Source organism: Centroberyx affinis, unplaced genomic scaffold, assembly GCF_046629955.1.
Source record: "Centroberyx affinis isolate AG114_WGS23_722 - 3 ecotype Tasmania unplaced genomic scaffold, CSIRO-AGI_Caff_v1 ptg010333l_1, whole genome shotgun sequence".
In the NCBI taxonomy this organism is placed as follows: domain Eukaryota; kingdom Metazoa; phylum Chordata; class Actinopteri; order Beryciformes; family Berycidae; genus Centroberyx; species Centroberyx affinis.
Window position 1 is genome coordinate 1 of NW_027284802.1, and position 16,332 is coordinate 16,332.

General features: G+C 43.8%; 2 protein-coding genes across 2 annotated transcripts; one reads left to right on the forward strand and one right to left on the reverse strand.

Annotated features, from left to right (window-relative positions):
* Positions 1–233: 233 nt before the first annotated feature.
* LOC139640721 (dual specificity protein phosphatase 4-like) lies at positions 234–2,907 on the forward strand (the record flags this gene model as incomplete). Its single annotated transcript, XM_071514910.1, has 2 exons — positions 234–453; positions 2,522–2,907. Coding segments are annotated over 2 exons (606 nt in total), but the record flags the coding sequence as incomplete, so codon positions are not given.
* Positions 2,908–9,094: 6,187 nt separating this feature from the next.
* Positions 9,095–15,629, reverse strand: LOC139640720 (trichohyalin-like). The gene is made up of 6 exons (XM_071514909.1): positions 15,388–15,629; positions 14,072–14,534; positions 11,847–13,099; positions 11,558–11,651; positions 11,122–11,458; positions 9,095–9,285 (listed from the first exon to the last, which is right to left on the reverse strand). Exons 1-6 carry the CDS (start codon positions 15,627–15,629, stop codon positions 9,095–9,097), a joined length of 2,580 nt encoding a protein of 859 aa, XP_071371010.1.
* Between the last annotated feature and the right edge of the window lie 703 nt (positions 15,630–16,332).

A 16,332-nucleotide genomic window follows, 5' to 3' on the forward strand; every position in this document is an offset into this window, starting at 1 on the left:
CTCAGAACGCCTCTTCAAATGAAAGGATTTAGGTGTCAATTAACTATTTTAATTAACAACTAACTAAATTACACTGTCTCCTCTCCATGTGGGGACCCCCCCTTCACCCCCCCCCCCACCCCCCTTCACCCCCCCACCCCCCCACCCCCACCCTCTCCAAATCTCCCTCTGTGCTGCTGATAAATAAATGAAGGAATAATGAACGAGTGCCCGTCCCATCTGTCCCGCTGCAGGGCGGCCCGGTGGAGATCCTCCCGTTCCTCTACCTCGGCAGCGCGCTCCACGCCGCCAAGAAGGAGGTCCTGGACGCCATGGGGATCTCGGCGCTGCTCAACGTGTCGGCCGACTGCCCCAACCACTTCGAGGGGGCCTACCAGTACAAGTGCATTCCTGTGGAGGACAACCACAAGGCGGACATCAGCTCCTGGTTCCTGGAGGCCATCGAGTTCATAGGTCAGTGAGCGAGAACGTGTGTGAGGTGTGTGTGTGTGTGTGTGTGTGTGTGTGTGTGTGTGTGGGAAGGAAGTCTTACCAGTACAAATGCATTAAAGTCACACTGAAATGAAAAGTGCTGTTTTTGCCTTTTTTAGGTCATAGTAACTAAACACCTATTTGACAATTTATGCCAAAAAAAAAAGACCAAAAAAATATTTTATTGTGTTTTCATATGAAAATCTCATTACTTTTCGTCCTGGAAAACAGAAAACATTTAGTGATTATCTCATTGTGTACCCGGGGGTGACATAAAAATTCCAACCAATAAAACCATCAGAGATTTTTTGAACAGCCCCGCCCCTCTGCCGCTCTCATCAAATCAAACTACCTTTCTCTCCCTAACTGATCTCCCATTGGTTTGCACTTGATTGAATGTTCCCTCACTGCATTATGCCCCGCCCCCAACATCCTGTTTCAACAGGAAATACATCACATTAACATCACATAAAAAGAAGATGCTCTCTTCTCTCTCTGTAAGCACAAAGACAGCAGCTCCTGGTTCCCTGGAGGCCACAGCGTGTGTGTTGTGTAATATGCGGTTCATTCTTAGTTCATATTGAAAGCGGTAATCTGCAAAAATCCCCTTTTTAAAAACTTTGGTGATTAGTGGTCATTGCTGTGGCTGCTATTTTTTCATCCAAAACACCCCATTAAATTAAATTAAATTAAACTCCCTTAATAACAATCAATATCTAACAAAGACTAAATGACCATTTATTTTTTGAGTTGAGGAAAAGGTGTTTTGCAGACTGGAAATATGTAATTTTGAGAACATGGCTTTTTTTTTCAAAGCTCAGTTTGTGCTTGGTGTGACTTGTGACTTGTGTGTGTGTTTGTGTGTGTGTGTGTGTGTATGTGTGTGTGTGTGTGTGTGTGTGTGTGTTGCCATCTAGAAACACGTGTGTGTTTTGTGTCTGCTTTGCATATCTTTGCTGTGTGTGTATACTGTGTGCGTATGAGCGGTTTCCATGCATCTGCTCTGACTGCATGTCGGGGAGCATGTACTCTGCTGTGTGTGTGTGTGTGTGTGTGAGTGTGTGTGTGTGTGTGTGTGTGTGTGTGTGTGTGTGTGTGTGTGTGTGTGTGAGTGTGTGTGTAGGTGCTGGTATGCGTCATAGTTAGCTGCTGTGGGACCAGAGTCTGACTCATCCACTGTTACTGGGTGCACAGAGTTACCTTAAATCTGTGTTAGCATGTGAGAGAGCAAGAGAGTGAGAGATGGAGAGAGAGAGAGAGAGAGAGACAGGCATCTGAGAGGGAGAGAGAGGTACAGAGAAGGAGAGATGGGGGGCGAACGAGAGAGAGAGAGAGGGAGGGAGGAGGTGTGAAAGAGAAGGCGGATGACTCCAAGTTCTACACTTGCACTTGATTTAGTTTGATGTTTCTCACCTGGTGGTTTCTGCCTCTTCTTCTGTGGTGTTCATAGCAGTTCAGAACACATGAAGAAATGGCTGAATATGAGCATCAGTCCAGACTGCAGTTTGTTCTGCAAGCAGGAGGAACTGCATTTGTCTCCTTATTACCCATAATCCCTTGTGTTATGTGGTTTCCTGCAGTTGGTTCAGATTTTGTTCTCACTCCTAACAAACCGCACTGAGACTCTCTGTGTCGTTATTTGGTGACACCAGAGTCCAGATGGGGTTTTTCTCACCTGAACCAAACTTAAGGAGGAAAAACTCAAAGTTCAAATAAATTACTCAGATTTTACGATTGTTATCAGGGCAACGTAAAAAAAAAGCAGGAATCCTTCAGTGTAACCTCAGTTCAGTTCAGTTCAGTTCAGGTTTTATCGTCCACCAGGGAAATTCAGCTCATAGCAAGTCACAATAAAAACACAGAAATACAAAATATTGATCCCAATACAATTAAAAAGGATGGATGGTGGCAGATGCAATGGATGCAAGAAGAGAGAAAAATATATTTGTGAAAAAGTGCAAAAAGCAAAAATTTTTCATTGCGTGTAAATGAAGCATATTGGAATTCACGGTAACCTCTGACCTCTGACCCCTCGCCTCTCTCCCCCCAGACTCGGTCCGGGACTCCAGCGGCCGGGTGCTGGTCCACTGCCAGGCCGGCATCTCCCGCTCCGCCACCATCTGCCTGGCCTACCTGATGAAGAGGAAGCGCGTGCGTCTGGACGAGGCCTTCGAGTTCGTGCGCCGCCGCCGCAGCATCATCTCCCCCAACTTCAGCTTCATGGGCCAGCTGCTGCAGTTCGAGTCCCAGCTGCTCGCCACGTCGTGCGCCGCCGAAGCCGCCGCCGCCAGCCCGCTCCTCGGGCCCAAGCCGTCGGCGGCGAGCGCCTCGGCGACGGCCACGCCCACCTCCCCCTTCATCTTCAGCTTCCCGGTCTCCGTGGTGAACCCCGCCTACCTGCACCACAGCCCCATCACGACCTCGCCCGGCTGCTGATGGACGGCCCGGTCGGTCGTCGGCCCTCCCCGCCCTCGACGGACAACTGTACCCCCGAGAGCAGGCTGGGCCGTGATTGGCTGAGAGAGCCGTCAGTCTCTTGGGGCCGGGGGGTTAAGACGCATCACGGTGCCTGATTCAAAAACTCAAAAGACTGAAAGACTCGCTCGGTTTTAGGAGGAGGAGGAGGAGCAGAGGTGCAACTGTAGAAAAAAAAAAAAAAGAAATACGCTTGAGGGAGGATCCGGGGCGAAACTCCTCCCACTCACACATGATTCACTGGAACCGACCAATCAGATGAAAACACTTTTGAACGTGGTTTCAGTGAAGCCTGTCAGGAGAGAGTGATGAACTGACATGTACTGAAGATAGACCCTCTCTCTGAAAAGAAAACACACACACACACACACACACACACACATTCACGACCACCAACTGAATAAGCTCAGTATGAACACAGGGTCAGGTGGTCCAGGGGAGGGGAAGGGGGGGGGGGGGCTGTTGCTATGGAGACGACAGGTCTTTTAGGAGAGGAGATGGACACAGGAAGGAAGGAAGGAAGGGAGGGAGGAAGGAAGGAAGGAGGAATCTTAAGCACCCTCTCTCTTTCCCTCGGGGTGTCCTGTTGCCAGACAAAAGAGATCGATGGGGGAAAAGAGGGGAGGAGTCAAAGAGGGTGAAAAGAGAGAGAGAGAGAGAGAGAGAGAGAGAGAGAGAGAGAGAGAGAGAGAGAGAGAGGAAGCTGGTGATAGAAAGCAGGAGTCTCTTCAGTGACAGGTGCTATGTTGGCGATCTGACTGGAGCTTCCTGTCTTTCATACATCCCCTTCCTCGCTCTCTCTCTCTCTCTCTCTCTCTCCCACGCACACCCTCCTCTCCTCTCCTCTCCCTTTCATCCTTTTATATCCCTCCTCTCCTTCACTCCTCCTTCTCATCCTCCTCCTCTCATCTCTCCCGATTCTCCCTTCGCTCCCCCCCCTTTTTTCCCTCCTGAAGAGGACAAAGACAGACTAAATAAATAAAGAAGAAGATGCCAAATAAAGGCCCGGGCCCTATGAAAATGGACTGGGAAACCCCTTCCCTCCGGCCCCTGATACACACCGTAGGAAACCCCTCACATGTGGCCCCTACATGAAAGAAAATCCTCCATTTGTTTGAATGTGAGGCAAGGAAAGAAAAAGCCAGGAGAGGAGAGGAGGGAGTCGGCACAAAATATGGAAAATCTCCATCTTAACAAGTCATTTAGTCCAGTGGTTCTCAACGTGGGGTCCGGGGACCACCAGGGGTCCTTGAGGGGGTTCCAGGGGGTCCCCAGCAAAGTGATCAATTGTTAGACTTCAGTATTAATTTATTTACAAGAAGTTAACACACTTAGAGAATGTAGAATAATGATTATTTTGATCATAGTTTCTCTGTTATCTCTCTACCTACAATACAGAGAGTCATGGGATTCTGGACAAAATCATATCTGACAATAAAAATATTCTCAGATTTGGGTTCAAGAGACAGAATCTCTAATGTGGACTAGATTAAGGTCCTTGATATAAAAAAAAAAAGGTTGAGAATCACTGATTTAGTCGATTATTGAGTCCTGAAATTGCAATTTTTTTTTTAAAACAAATGAAAAAATCTGCCAGTGGGGTTTGATCATTTCACTTGTTTCCAATGCAAATCAACTTATTTGAAGAATTTAGTAGAATCAAGCTTCATTTTCTCGACTACAGTGCAGTGATCTGCCTTATTCTGACTGGTTTCAACAGACTGACACTCATTTCTAGAAAAGTCCTGAAACAAGTGAAGCTGCATTGGAAACAAGTGGAGTTATCTCTCCTCACGGCAGAATGTTTCTCTCGGTTTAAGAAAAAATAAGATCTGAAGGCTGAATATGAGACTAAGTGACTTGTTGTACGATGTGAATATTCAACAATACTGTCAATCTTTTTTCTTCTAACTGGGTAAAACACGACACTGAGGAAAGGGCCGGGCGATAATTCAATATTATAATATGGTGATGATGTGGTGATTTTTGGGAAATCGTGACACACAAGAACAATCATTTTTTAAATTTAAAAACGTAAAAAGTTGGGTAGGAATATTGTTTGAAAATGTCACTTTTGTTTGACATCACACATAACACTACCACTCAACAGGATGAACATTAATTTGATTATTTAACGTGATTATGGTGATATTGTCGATTTCGCCCGGCCCTAACTGAGCATGTGCGGCACCCTGAGGTATCGGGTTCCTCTCCTGGATTTTCCTTGTAGGTCTGAGGGGGTTTTGGGGGCGGGGCCTGTCGAGGTGTTTGTGCCTTGTCCCTGAAGGTTTCCCCTGGATTCAGCGAGGCGGACCTGGATCTGCCAGAGCCACATTTCTCTTTTTTTTTTTTTTTTTTTTTTAGAAACCAGAAAGCAAATTGCTCAATCTCAGCTGGAATTTGCATTGCAGTACAATGTGAATAGAGCAAAAAGACTGTCTTTCTTCACACACACACACACACACATACACACACACACACACACACACATAGGGTGTACATGGTAGGTGTGAGTCCAAATTGGGACCCAGTAGATTTGACCTTTGAAACTGTGTAATTTTTCAGGCTGACAAAACATTTTTTTTGGAAAATGTACACTGGTGTTTGAACTGGTTTCCTGAACCATGATGTCATGAAACAAACTCCCCCAAACCATACATCAACATTTAAACCTTCAATTCAACTAAAATAAGGAAAAAAAAAAAAAGGAAAAGCAATACGGGTAAAAAACTGAAACGTAGAAATGTTTCTCTCATAATACGACAACCTGAAAAACAAATACACCTGAAAAACACACATAACAGAAAATATATAAAGAGTTTTTACAACAAAATGAGATTTCCACAACTCTGAAAACAAAAAGATGCCTTCTCTTACATAGTAAATGTAGGAAAGTCAAGCACAGAATGGCTCAAAATTACACTTTGTTGATCCCCGAAGGAGAAAATTATTGTTTTTGCTTGCCCCGCCCCCTTTTATAAAAACTGTGTGTGTTTTTATAAAATATTCACGGATGAGGAACGGGTGTGTATCTTTTCGGAATGAAACACTCCCATTTTTTTTTGTTTCAGGAGACCCACATGCCGCAAAGACACAACATCCAAACATGGTGCTTTTACACAAAATACTAGGGACACTCTCTTTTTAATGGATCCAGGTAAAAAGCCGTTATCCCTTATTGATTTCCCTTATTAAATCTAAACCAATCACAAAGGAGGATATGCAGGTCAAATTTGAGAACGATTTTTTGAAGCTTTGAGATAATTGGGTAACACTTTACAATAAGGGTCACTAATAAGGGTCACCAATTTACTGTTAATTAATAATAATTAACAGTTAACTAATGTGTAATTTACTAATGTGTTCATGTTAACTAAGGTATTAGTTTATACATTATTTAATAGTTTATAAACATGACGATTAAATAATGTATAAATTAATACCTTAGTTAACATGAACCTTAGTTAACATGAACACCATTAGTAAATGATTACCAGACACATTAGTTAACCGTTAATTAATAATGCTTAATTGTAAAGTGTTACCGATAATTGACATTGTGCAAAAGAGGCTCCAACTCAATATCAGGAAGAGGAAAATGTCCCTAATATTTTGTACATTCATTGTATATCTGAGTCCTGACACACACACACACACACACACACACACACACACACACACACAACACAGAGACCGTAACACTCCCCTCCTTTTGAAGATTGTCCACACCTCTTTCTCCGTAGCACTTTGAAGTGATGCAATACTGTATTTACAATTTACAACAGGCCAAACTACAAACTACCGTGGCGGCGTTCATTTTAAGAAACCACACTCTGACATCATGTTTATCTGTCATGACATCACAGTTTGATATTCAATATTTTTTAATGAGATGATGTTTTCTCTGGACCGGGCTCAGCAGCTCTAGACTCTGTAGCAGACATCCAAAGGCACAATATCCAACCATGGGTGCTTTTATTCCTGAGTCCAGATGTACGCACAACACACACACACACACACACACACACACACACACACAAGGTTACAAAGAACATGAACCTTTCCTGTTTTTTTTTTTGAAGATGGTCGGCACCTCTCTCTGTAGCACTTTGAAGTGATGCAATACTGTATTTATAATTTATGATTGATTTGCACATCATGGTGATGATAGACTGACTAGACTTTGCATAAAGACATTTTGTCCAAGTAGAAAGAGAGAGAGAGCGAGAGAAAGAGAGAGAGGAAGGGAGAAAGAGAGAAAAAGAAAGAACCAATCATTTAAAAAAAAACGCAATACTTTGTACACATCTGTATGGTTTTTACCTGTCTGTCCATCTGTCTCTCTGTCTGGTCAATGCTGTCTTCCCATCATGGCAATATCAATCCTCCACATGGACATTTATAAAAAAAAAAAAAAACTAAAAAAAAACATGCTTTCCCTCAATTTTATTGTGGAATGGATGATCTGCATTTATTTATTACTAAGGATCCACTGTTGAATAAACCAATGTTCTTAATGAAGGTTTCTGTGCTTTCTTTATGTGATGGAGTGTGAAGCTGGATGGATGAATGGATGTATAGTAGTTCTCCTGTATGGTGGTTCTGCTTTTTCAACATGCTGACAGTTGTCCTGGTGAATATTAAATAACTTTAATATTAAGTTATTTACAGTTACAAATAAGAATATTTTGTAACTTGTTTGTACAATGTCAGTATGTTTTTATCTCTGTACCATTGTACAATGTCAATTTGTTTTGGGTTTCTGTTATTGTTTTTGTATTTGTATCATGTCTAATGACTATCATGACTAATTAACTAACTAGACAATTTGATAAAACACTATCATCATATAAAAAGAAGACAATGAAGAATATAACACTAGTAATAATGCTAGGAAAAATCCACCCTAAAACACTTTAACACTTGTTAGAAAAACAGGAATGCAAAGAACATGCATGTTCTTTGCATTCCTGTCTCCATTCAGTGGTTTGTTGTGTTTTTCTTCTTGGTGGATAACCGGCCAATCGTAGACGAGGTGACATCACCTCCAGATGTTTCCAGCAACTACAAAGGAGTTTGATATGAGAAAATGGGTAACACTTTACAATAAGGGTACATTAATTAAGGGTTAGTTAATGCATAATAAGCATTAAATAACCCTTAATTAACAGTTAACTAATGTGTCTGGTAATCATTTACTAATGGTGTTCATGTTAACTAAGGTATTAATTTATACATTATTTAATAGTCATCTTTATAAACTATTAAATAATGTATAAATTAATACCTTAGTTAACATGAACACCATTAGTAAATTACACATAATTTAACTGTTAATTAAGGATTAGTTAATGCTTATTAAGCATTAACTTACCCTTAGCTTAGTGACCCTTATTGTAAAGTGTTACCAGAAAATGTTTCAGGATGTAAAACATCAGCGGTAAACGACAGGTTTTGTATGAGTTCCTCAGAATGAATGTTTTTATTCATCAATTATCAATCGATCATGATCGATCACATCAACAGAGTAGATTATATGGGATATGTGGCTGAGGAGTCCTGATGTCCCGGAAGAGGAAGGTCTCTGTTGCTCGCTGTCTGTCCACAGCAGGGAAGATGTTTGTCATCCACAGGTTTCAGATGAGAGTCAGGTGGCTGAAATGTCAGGAATGGGTGGAGGTGTCCTGTGGCAAATATTAGAGGCATGGCACAGTGGCAGGAACCTGCCCAGTGTCTGAAACCTCATAGTATTCACACTTAATATATTAAGTGTGACGTTACACGAGTGCGTCGTGCGTTTCCACTGCATAGTATGTGTTGGATACTAAAGTGGCGAGAACGGCCCGGTCTCGGCGTCCGCCCTCACAGACGCCCGCCAAGTCCACAAGGGGTGGAAATCGACACCTGAACCAGGCTCTTCTGGTGTCGCCGGGTCCCGATGTGCTCCGCGGTCCCTATGGTCACGCGACCTCCTCCCCCCCCGGCCGGGAAGGGAGCAGACGACCGCGTGTCAGGAGGTAACAGGACGTCCCGAGCCAGGATCACTTGTGTGTACAGCGTGCGGTACACACTGTACCATGTAGAAGGTACTACATTTGTATCTGGCTCCAAACACTGGGCCGGTTTCTCAATAAAGAGGCGGGGTTAATTATTTCTCCTCCTTTCGTTTCTTTTCCTCCTTTCGTTTCTTTTCCTTCTCCAGTTTCTTCAGCGCCTTCTCCCGCTGCTTTGCTCTCCACTCGTCCTCCTTCTTCTGCCTGCTCTCTTCTTTTTTCACCAGTTCATCCTTCTCTTCATTCCACTCCTGATACATCTTTTTGACGTGTTTGCAACGTAGCTCTAAAAAAAAAAAAAAAGAGGTTAAGTCACATGTTATGTGTGTTGTAGGCTGCTGTAGAATACATGTTGTCAGTCTGTCTCAGCAGCACATTCAGCTCCGTTCTTAATGCTTCATTTGGATCTTAGGAAGACCTTAGCGTCGAAACCGGATAATGCTTTGTTGAACCACTTTTCATGACTATTTCATCCAGCATCTGGCCTTAATGTGGGTTGGATGTAGGGCTGAACAATTAATAGAAATTTTATAGAAATCGCAATATGGGCTACTGAAATTTTCAAATCGCAGGAGGCGCAATATTTGTTAAAAGGCGAAATGTGTCAAAATACCATTTTAAATTAAAGAGTAACTAAACCCCAAACCCAAATCTTTGGTGAAGCCTGACACCTAATGGTGAAAACTGGGGTACTGCACTGGCCTTCTCCTATTGGCTGGTCTTTGTGCCAGGTGATGTCACCACCTGTTGTACTGTATAGAGGGTGACATCACAGGGCACAGAGACCAGCCAATAGCAGATGACCAGTTCAGTACCCTACTTTTCACCATTAGGTGTCAGGCTTCGCCACAGATTTAGGTGGGGTTTAGTTACTCTTTAAATATTGTGGTGCTGCAGAGATGTCCTGGCCTACACATCATATTCTCATATTCTACAGACTAAAGAAAACATCTTTGTTTGGTACAGATCCCCGCAAAAATCACACCATAATCATTTGAATACGTTTTTCAATGAAAATGAGAACAATGACGTAAAAATCATCATTCCCTCTAATATCGCGAATCATATCGCAGTTGCACTATCAGTCAAAATAATCGCAATTAGATATTTTTTCAAAATCGTTCAGCCCTAGTTGGATGTGCACACCTCCACTACCCTTTTTGCAACTAAATAAAACATACCTATGAGGCTTTAAATACAAATTAGAAAAATATAAACCATGTATCTACAGCCGGCAGTGCTGACCAGTGTTGGGAACAACGCGTTACTGTAATTACACTACTTTTGGCAGTAACTAGTAATGTAACAAATTACTTTTTCAAATTAATAACGCAATTACAATTACTGAAATTTAAATGGGCTCGTTACTCGTTACTGGATTATCTGGTTTATAATCATCCGACTTTACGGTGGCGCAAGTGAATCAAAAGACGACGGACCTCCCTGGAGACTTTATTTCTCAAAAGCGACTAGCGACAAATCTGCCGACTTTTTCTGACCATGGGAAGCAAAGTTAATGTGTTGAATCCCAAAACATTTGGCAATAAATTGGTACGGCTGATGCCGGTTTGCTCTACTTGGTTGTCTAATCCAGAAAGTCTGATGATCACAGAGCTTCCCACAGCAGGGTCTGTAGGATAGGGTCCACTTGTAATTGTTACCGACGTACGCCGAAACTGGCCCGGGTGGGTGGAGTCAGCACTTATGTTAAAACGGGCTACTCCGCGGTGTGCATAACAAGTGCAGCATTATATATTGATATGCAAATTATCGTATGACATCATCTGGCAGCCAATAGCTACTTTTCTTGGAAAGTGATATCATCATAGTCATAATGGGTACAATGACAGATCAAATTTGACAGTTGTCTTGTCCCACACTAAAATAATATATCTATGTGTAATAAGAGAATTGAAGCAGACATTTAAAAGTAACGCAAAAGTTACTTTCCCTAGTAACGAATTACTTTTATTATGCAGTAATCGGTAAAGTAATTAAATAACTTTTTGAGAGAAGTAACTAGTAACTGTAACTAATTACAGATTTTCAGTAACTCGCCCAACCCTGGTGCTGACACAGTGTCCTTGTATGAAATATGAAAGAAAGTAAAGTGTTTCCTTACCTTCACAGCTGCAGCATCTCCTCGGTGGGTCGTTCTCTATGCATGTGATGTCCAACAGGTTTATCCGTTTCTTACTCCGGAAACGCCACCGCTTGAATTTGTTGAACAAGCCTTCCTTCTCAAGCTGTTGCAGTCTTTCTTCCCGCTCCTTCGCTTCCTCCTCCTTCCTCCTCCTCTCCTCTTGCTCTCTCCGCCGTCTTTCCCTCTCCTCCCGCCTCCTCTCCTCCGCTTCTCTCCGCCGTCTTTCCTCCTCCTCCCGCCTCCTCGCCTCCGCTTCTCTCCGCCGTCTTTCCTCCTCCTCCCTCCTCTTCTCCTCTTCCTCTCTCTGGCGTCTCTCCTCTCTTTCTCTCTCCTCCGTCGCCTTCCTCGCCGCCAGCAGGGCCTCCCTCGCTCCTCTTTCCTCCTCGGCGAGCTTTCTGCCGTGCTCCTTCTTTGCCCTCTTTCTCTCCTCCTGGTCTCTCTGCATCTCCTCCTCCTTCCGTTTCCTCTCCAGCTGCAGCTTCTCCTCTTCCTCCCTCTGCTGCTGTTCCTTCCTCCTCTCCTCCAGGGCCTTCTGGATGTGAGGAGGAGGCTCGATCCCCATCCTCCTCTGTCTCTCCAGCTTTCCTTTAATTCTTTTCTCCTGCACTTGGAGCTTCTCCTCCTTGGACTGGCTGATGCTCTCCTCCTCCTGCTCCTCCTCCTCCTGCTCCTCCTCTCTCGTGCAGCTTTCCATCTGTCCTCTGCTGCGTCTCTCCTCCTGTTCTCTCTGCTCCTCCCTCTCTTTTTCTCTCTCCTCCTGTTCTCTCTCCTCCTCCTTCCTCTCCTCCTTTTCTCTCTCCTCTCGTTCTCTCTCCTCCGTTGCCTCCCTTTCTCTTTCCTCTCTTTCTCTCTCCTCTCTTTCTTTCTCCTCTCTTTCTCTCTCCTCCTTCCTCTCCTCCTTTTCTCTCTCCTCTCGTTCTCTCTGCTCCCTTGCCTCCCTTTCTCTCTCCTTTCTTTCTCTCTTCTCCCTCTTCCTCTCCTCTCTTTCTCTCTCCTTTCTTTCTCTCTCCTCCTTCTTCCTCTCCTCCTTTTCTCTCTCCTCTTGTTCTATCTCCTCCCTTGCCTCCCTTTCTCTTTCCTTTCTTTCTCTCTCCTCTCTTTCTCTCTCCTTCCTTTCTTTCTTCTCCCTCATCCTCTCCTCCCTTTCTCTCTCCTTTCTTTCTCTCTTCTCCCTCTTCCTCTCCGCTTTTTCTCTCTCCTCTTGTTCTCTCTCCTTCCTCTCCTCCTTTTCTCTCTCCTCTCGTTCTCTCTGCTCCCTTGCCTCCCTTTCTCTCTCCTCTCTTTCTCTCTCCTCCTTCTTCCTCTCCTCTTTTTCTCTCTCCTCTCGTTCTCTCTCCTCCTTCCTCCTCTCCTCTTTTTCTCTCTCCTCTCGTTCTCTCTCCTCCTTCCTCCTCTCCTCCCTTTCTCTCTCCTCTCTTTCTCTCTCCTCCTTCCTCCTCTCCTCTTTTTCTCTCTCCTCTCGTTCTCTCTCCTCCTTCCTCCTCTCCTCTTTTTCTCTCTCCTCTCGTTCTCTCTCCTCCTTCCTCCTCTCTTCCCTTTCTCTCTCCTCTCGTTCTCTCTCCTCCCTTGCCTCCCTTTCTCTCTCCTCTCTTTCTCTCTTCTCCCTCTCCTCTTTGTCTCTCTCCTCTCGTTCTCTCTCCTCCTTCCTCCTCTCCTCCCTTTCTCTCTCCTCTCGTTCTCTCTCCTCCCTTGCCTCCCTTTCTCTCTCCTCTCTTTCTCTCTCCTCTCTCTTCCTCTCCTCTTTGTCTCTCTCCTCTCGTTCTCTCTCCTCCTTCCTCCTCTCCTCTTTTTCTCTTCCCTCCTCCCTCTCTCTCTCCTGTCTTTCTCTCTCCTCCTCATGCTGAATCAAGTCCTTCCCGCTTTCCACACAGTCTTCTCCTGTCTGTCTGGAGCCTTGTTCTGAGTCAGTCCCTAACTCAGCTGGGTCATACTTTATTCTGACCTTGAGTTTCTGCAACTGAATTTCAAATGGATAAACATTAATTTTTTTGTGTGAAACAGACATAAGATAGACACCTTAGAATTAAGATTGACATATGTATAATCTAAGGTGTGGCATCTTAAGCACTGTATGCCACTTTATACTAGTGATGCTAGACTTTCTGAAGCTGTGAACCAATTGAAAATGATTCACTGTGTGGAAACGAAATGCTCCAAACACCGCACACTGGTGACATCTGCTGGTCAAATGCGTGTAAAGGGAAGACCCCAAACAACCAATGATTCATTTAAAAGTAGTCTACAATATCCTGAGATGTTACTGAGGAAAACAATTTGTTCAAGTGACTGCGGATCAGCGCAAACTCGTTGAATCAGCCAGTTAGTATGAGCTATGAGTTACGACGACTGATTTGAGATCGGTAGTTGCCACAGAGTTGAAACGTTCGGTTCTGGAAGAGTTTTGGACCAGCCGCCAGACTCATAGGGATTTTAACTTTAGCGATAGCTGCCACATTACACGACAGAGAACGGCCTTCAGTCTCCGAGATCAGAAAACGATAGTAAAGGTTGCTGTAATGTTTCAACCTCGTTAGTGTCAAATCGTGTTTTTCTGTCGCTTCCGTGTTTAAAACGGCACCAAACACTACACTACCCATAATCCTTAGAGGGAGTTACTATGGTGACAGCACAACAAACTCACAACGCCGATTTGTGTCAAGACCCCCCTGGGCTTGACACACCAAACACAAAACTTCATTTGCTGAAATCATGTGACTTGGCCACTTTGATACGAAGCACCGTTTCAACACAGCGGTGTCGCAAAGGATTCGAAGCGTTTCAACACGGTGTTTCCAGTCTGAATGTTACTGAAAAGTTGTTGTGCTGGTTGCCTTTGTAGGGCAACACTTTCTGCAACAACAACAAAAAACCTAACAAACAACAATGGCTCATGCACACATTGATGTCTGCTGCTTGAATAAAAACGTACCTTCAGCGTCAGTTCCCTCGTGGCCTCGTGGTCTCTGTTGTCGGGCAGGATTCGCTCGAACCACTTCTGCAGCATGCGGTTTACACTTCGGAGCACGTCGATGGTCCGGTCTTGCTCCTCCATGTACTCCCTCCGCTTTCTCGCTGACTCCTTGGCCTCCTCCTGCCATCTCTGGAGAGCAGCGTTGTCAGCGCGGAGCTCCTCGATGATCTGGCACTTCTCCTCGAGGGCCGTCTTCACCTCCACCGTGATCGGCTTGGCCCTCCTCTTACAGGTCACAGCCTTCGCCTTTGATGTCCTCAGATCATCCACTTCACTGTTGAGCTCCTCGATGGTTTGGCTTTGCTCAGCGATGGTGTTGTTGAGCTCAGCCATCCGTCGGTCGCTGTCCTCTTTGTGGAACTGGAGCTTCTTGGACAAGATCTTTATCCTCTGCTCTCTTGTCCTGTCTCTCTCTGTGAGCCTGGTAAGAGATAAAGTCACAGTATACAGTCATTAGCCACACTTTTCAAACCAGCGGCCAGTTGCATAAAGCTAGTTTAAGACTAGTCTAAGCCTTAGACTGGTCTTAGATTCTCAGGTTGGACTAGGCTAATTAAGACTGTCTGTTACTCAAAAATTACGACTGACTTATTTTGAGGTAGGAATGTTAGCCACCGTCCCTCTGAGTGGGAAGTTTAAATACTGAAGCTGTTTCATAAAAGATAGTAAATCTTTGATTTTTGGGAAGAACCTCAAGAAGAGAGAGAGTCTTTAGAGACAGAAACAACTCATTAGAGATCTACAACAACCAAGAAGTAGTAGGAACAGGTAAATATAAATGTCTATAGCAAGTTTGACTAAAGGTCACATTTAAGTCTAAGACTAGGTCTATCTTTGTGCAACTGGCCCCAGAGCAACAGCAATTTTGTCTGGAAAAAAAAAATGGTCTGTTTTCTTCAAATGATTGTCATTTTTCACTTAACAGTTAGCAAAGTAGACTGAATTTACTGTCAACAAAACGGCCAAAACCAAAGCTAGCAATCTATTGTATCTTAGCAGACCGCTACACAACACGACACTTCCTTGTATGCATTGAGGCTCTAAGGCTGGTGGTGCTGGGGAGGTTAGGTTATGTAGAATAGGTAGGCTGTTATTTCTTGTTAAACTGCTTTTGTGTGTGTTGTGCTCTTCCTGATGTTCGTCCTATATCGTTCTGTTCTATGGTTGATTGCTGATCAGTTAGATCTAGTTAGGCTCACTCTCTGTAAAGTCCTTTGAGACATGCATGTGATAAAGGGCTATATAAAGAAAGTTGAACTTGAACTCGTACTTACCGATGGTTCTCGACAGGAGCGGGTTGAGCAGGGAGCGGTTGGGGCGGAGCGACATTGCTGAGCGCTATAGAGATCAGCTTGCCTCCCACCCGACACGTGATGGCAGTGTGCGCCGTCTGAGGTGTGGAGACAGAGACGGGGGACAGAGGCGTCCCACTCATCTCTGTGGTCACCTGAGCTGGGTTGTAGGGGGTCGACGAGGACGGGGACTCGCTAGACCCCGCCCTCCTCTCACGATTCATCTGTACAACTCCTGCAATTTTGAATTCGCTTCTGCTTTCGCTTCTGCTTCGGCCTTGATATCTGTTTTCTGCAAACACACAGTAAATATACATTAGCATTTCAACATCATTTGATCATCAGACAAATTATTACCATTCATAGTATATTCCTATCCTTTGATATAAGCATAATAGAGCAGATTCTGTCATTTTGGTTAACCACACTGAACTGAACTGTTTTCTATAATCAATCCTCTTGGTAGAAGTGTGCATCCTGAACTAGAAGTTCCTGGGCCATCTGTAGTATGACTGCAGTTAGATAAAAACAACACTCTGTTAGTGTATATATAATTTGAACATTGTTTGGCCAAACGCAGTATGGTGTGGTCATACCTCACACATTATAAGACTCAAAAAACAAACAATAATTCCCTTCATTCACTATGAGGCTTATAAAACCACCACCCAGTTACACATCTGATACATTCACTTGAACACTACCGCTACTACTACTGCTACTTCTAGCACTACTACAACTGGTACTCTGCTACAACTACCACTACTTCTACTACAGCTACTAATACTAATACTACTACAACTCCCACTACTACTATTACGACTACTACTCCTATTACTACTATCACTAATAATAATGATAATAGCCTAATAATAATAATAATAATAATAACAATAATAATGATAAACAAAGAAAATCAACATCAAC

Coding starts and splice junctions, on each gene's coding strand:
- LOC139640720 (XM_071514909.1), bottom strand. CDS start 15,629: ATGAATCGTGAGAGGAGGGCGGGGTCTAGCGAGTCCCCGTCCTCGTCG. Junction 14,535..15,387: donor GCTCCTGTCGAGAACCATCG/GTAAGTACGAGT, acceptor ATCTCTTACCAG/GCTCACAGAGAGAGACAGGA. Junction 11,652..11,846: donor GAACAGGAGGAGAGACGCAG/CAGAGGACAGAT, acceptor GGAGAGGAGGAA/GGAACAGCAGCAGAGGGAGG.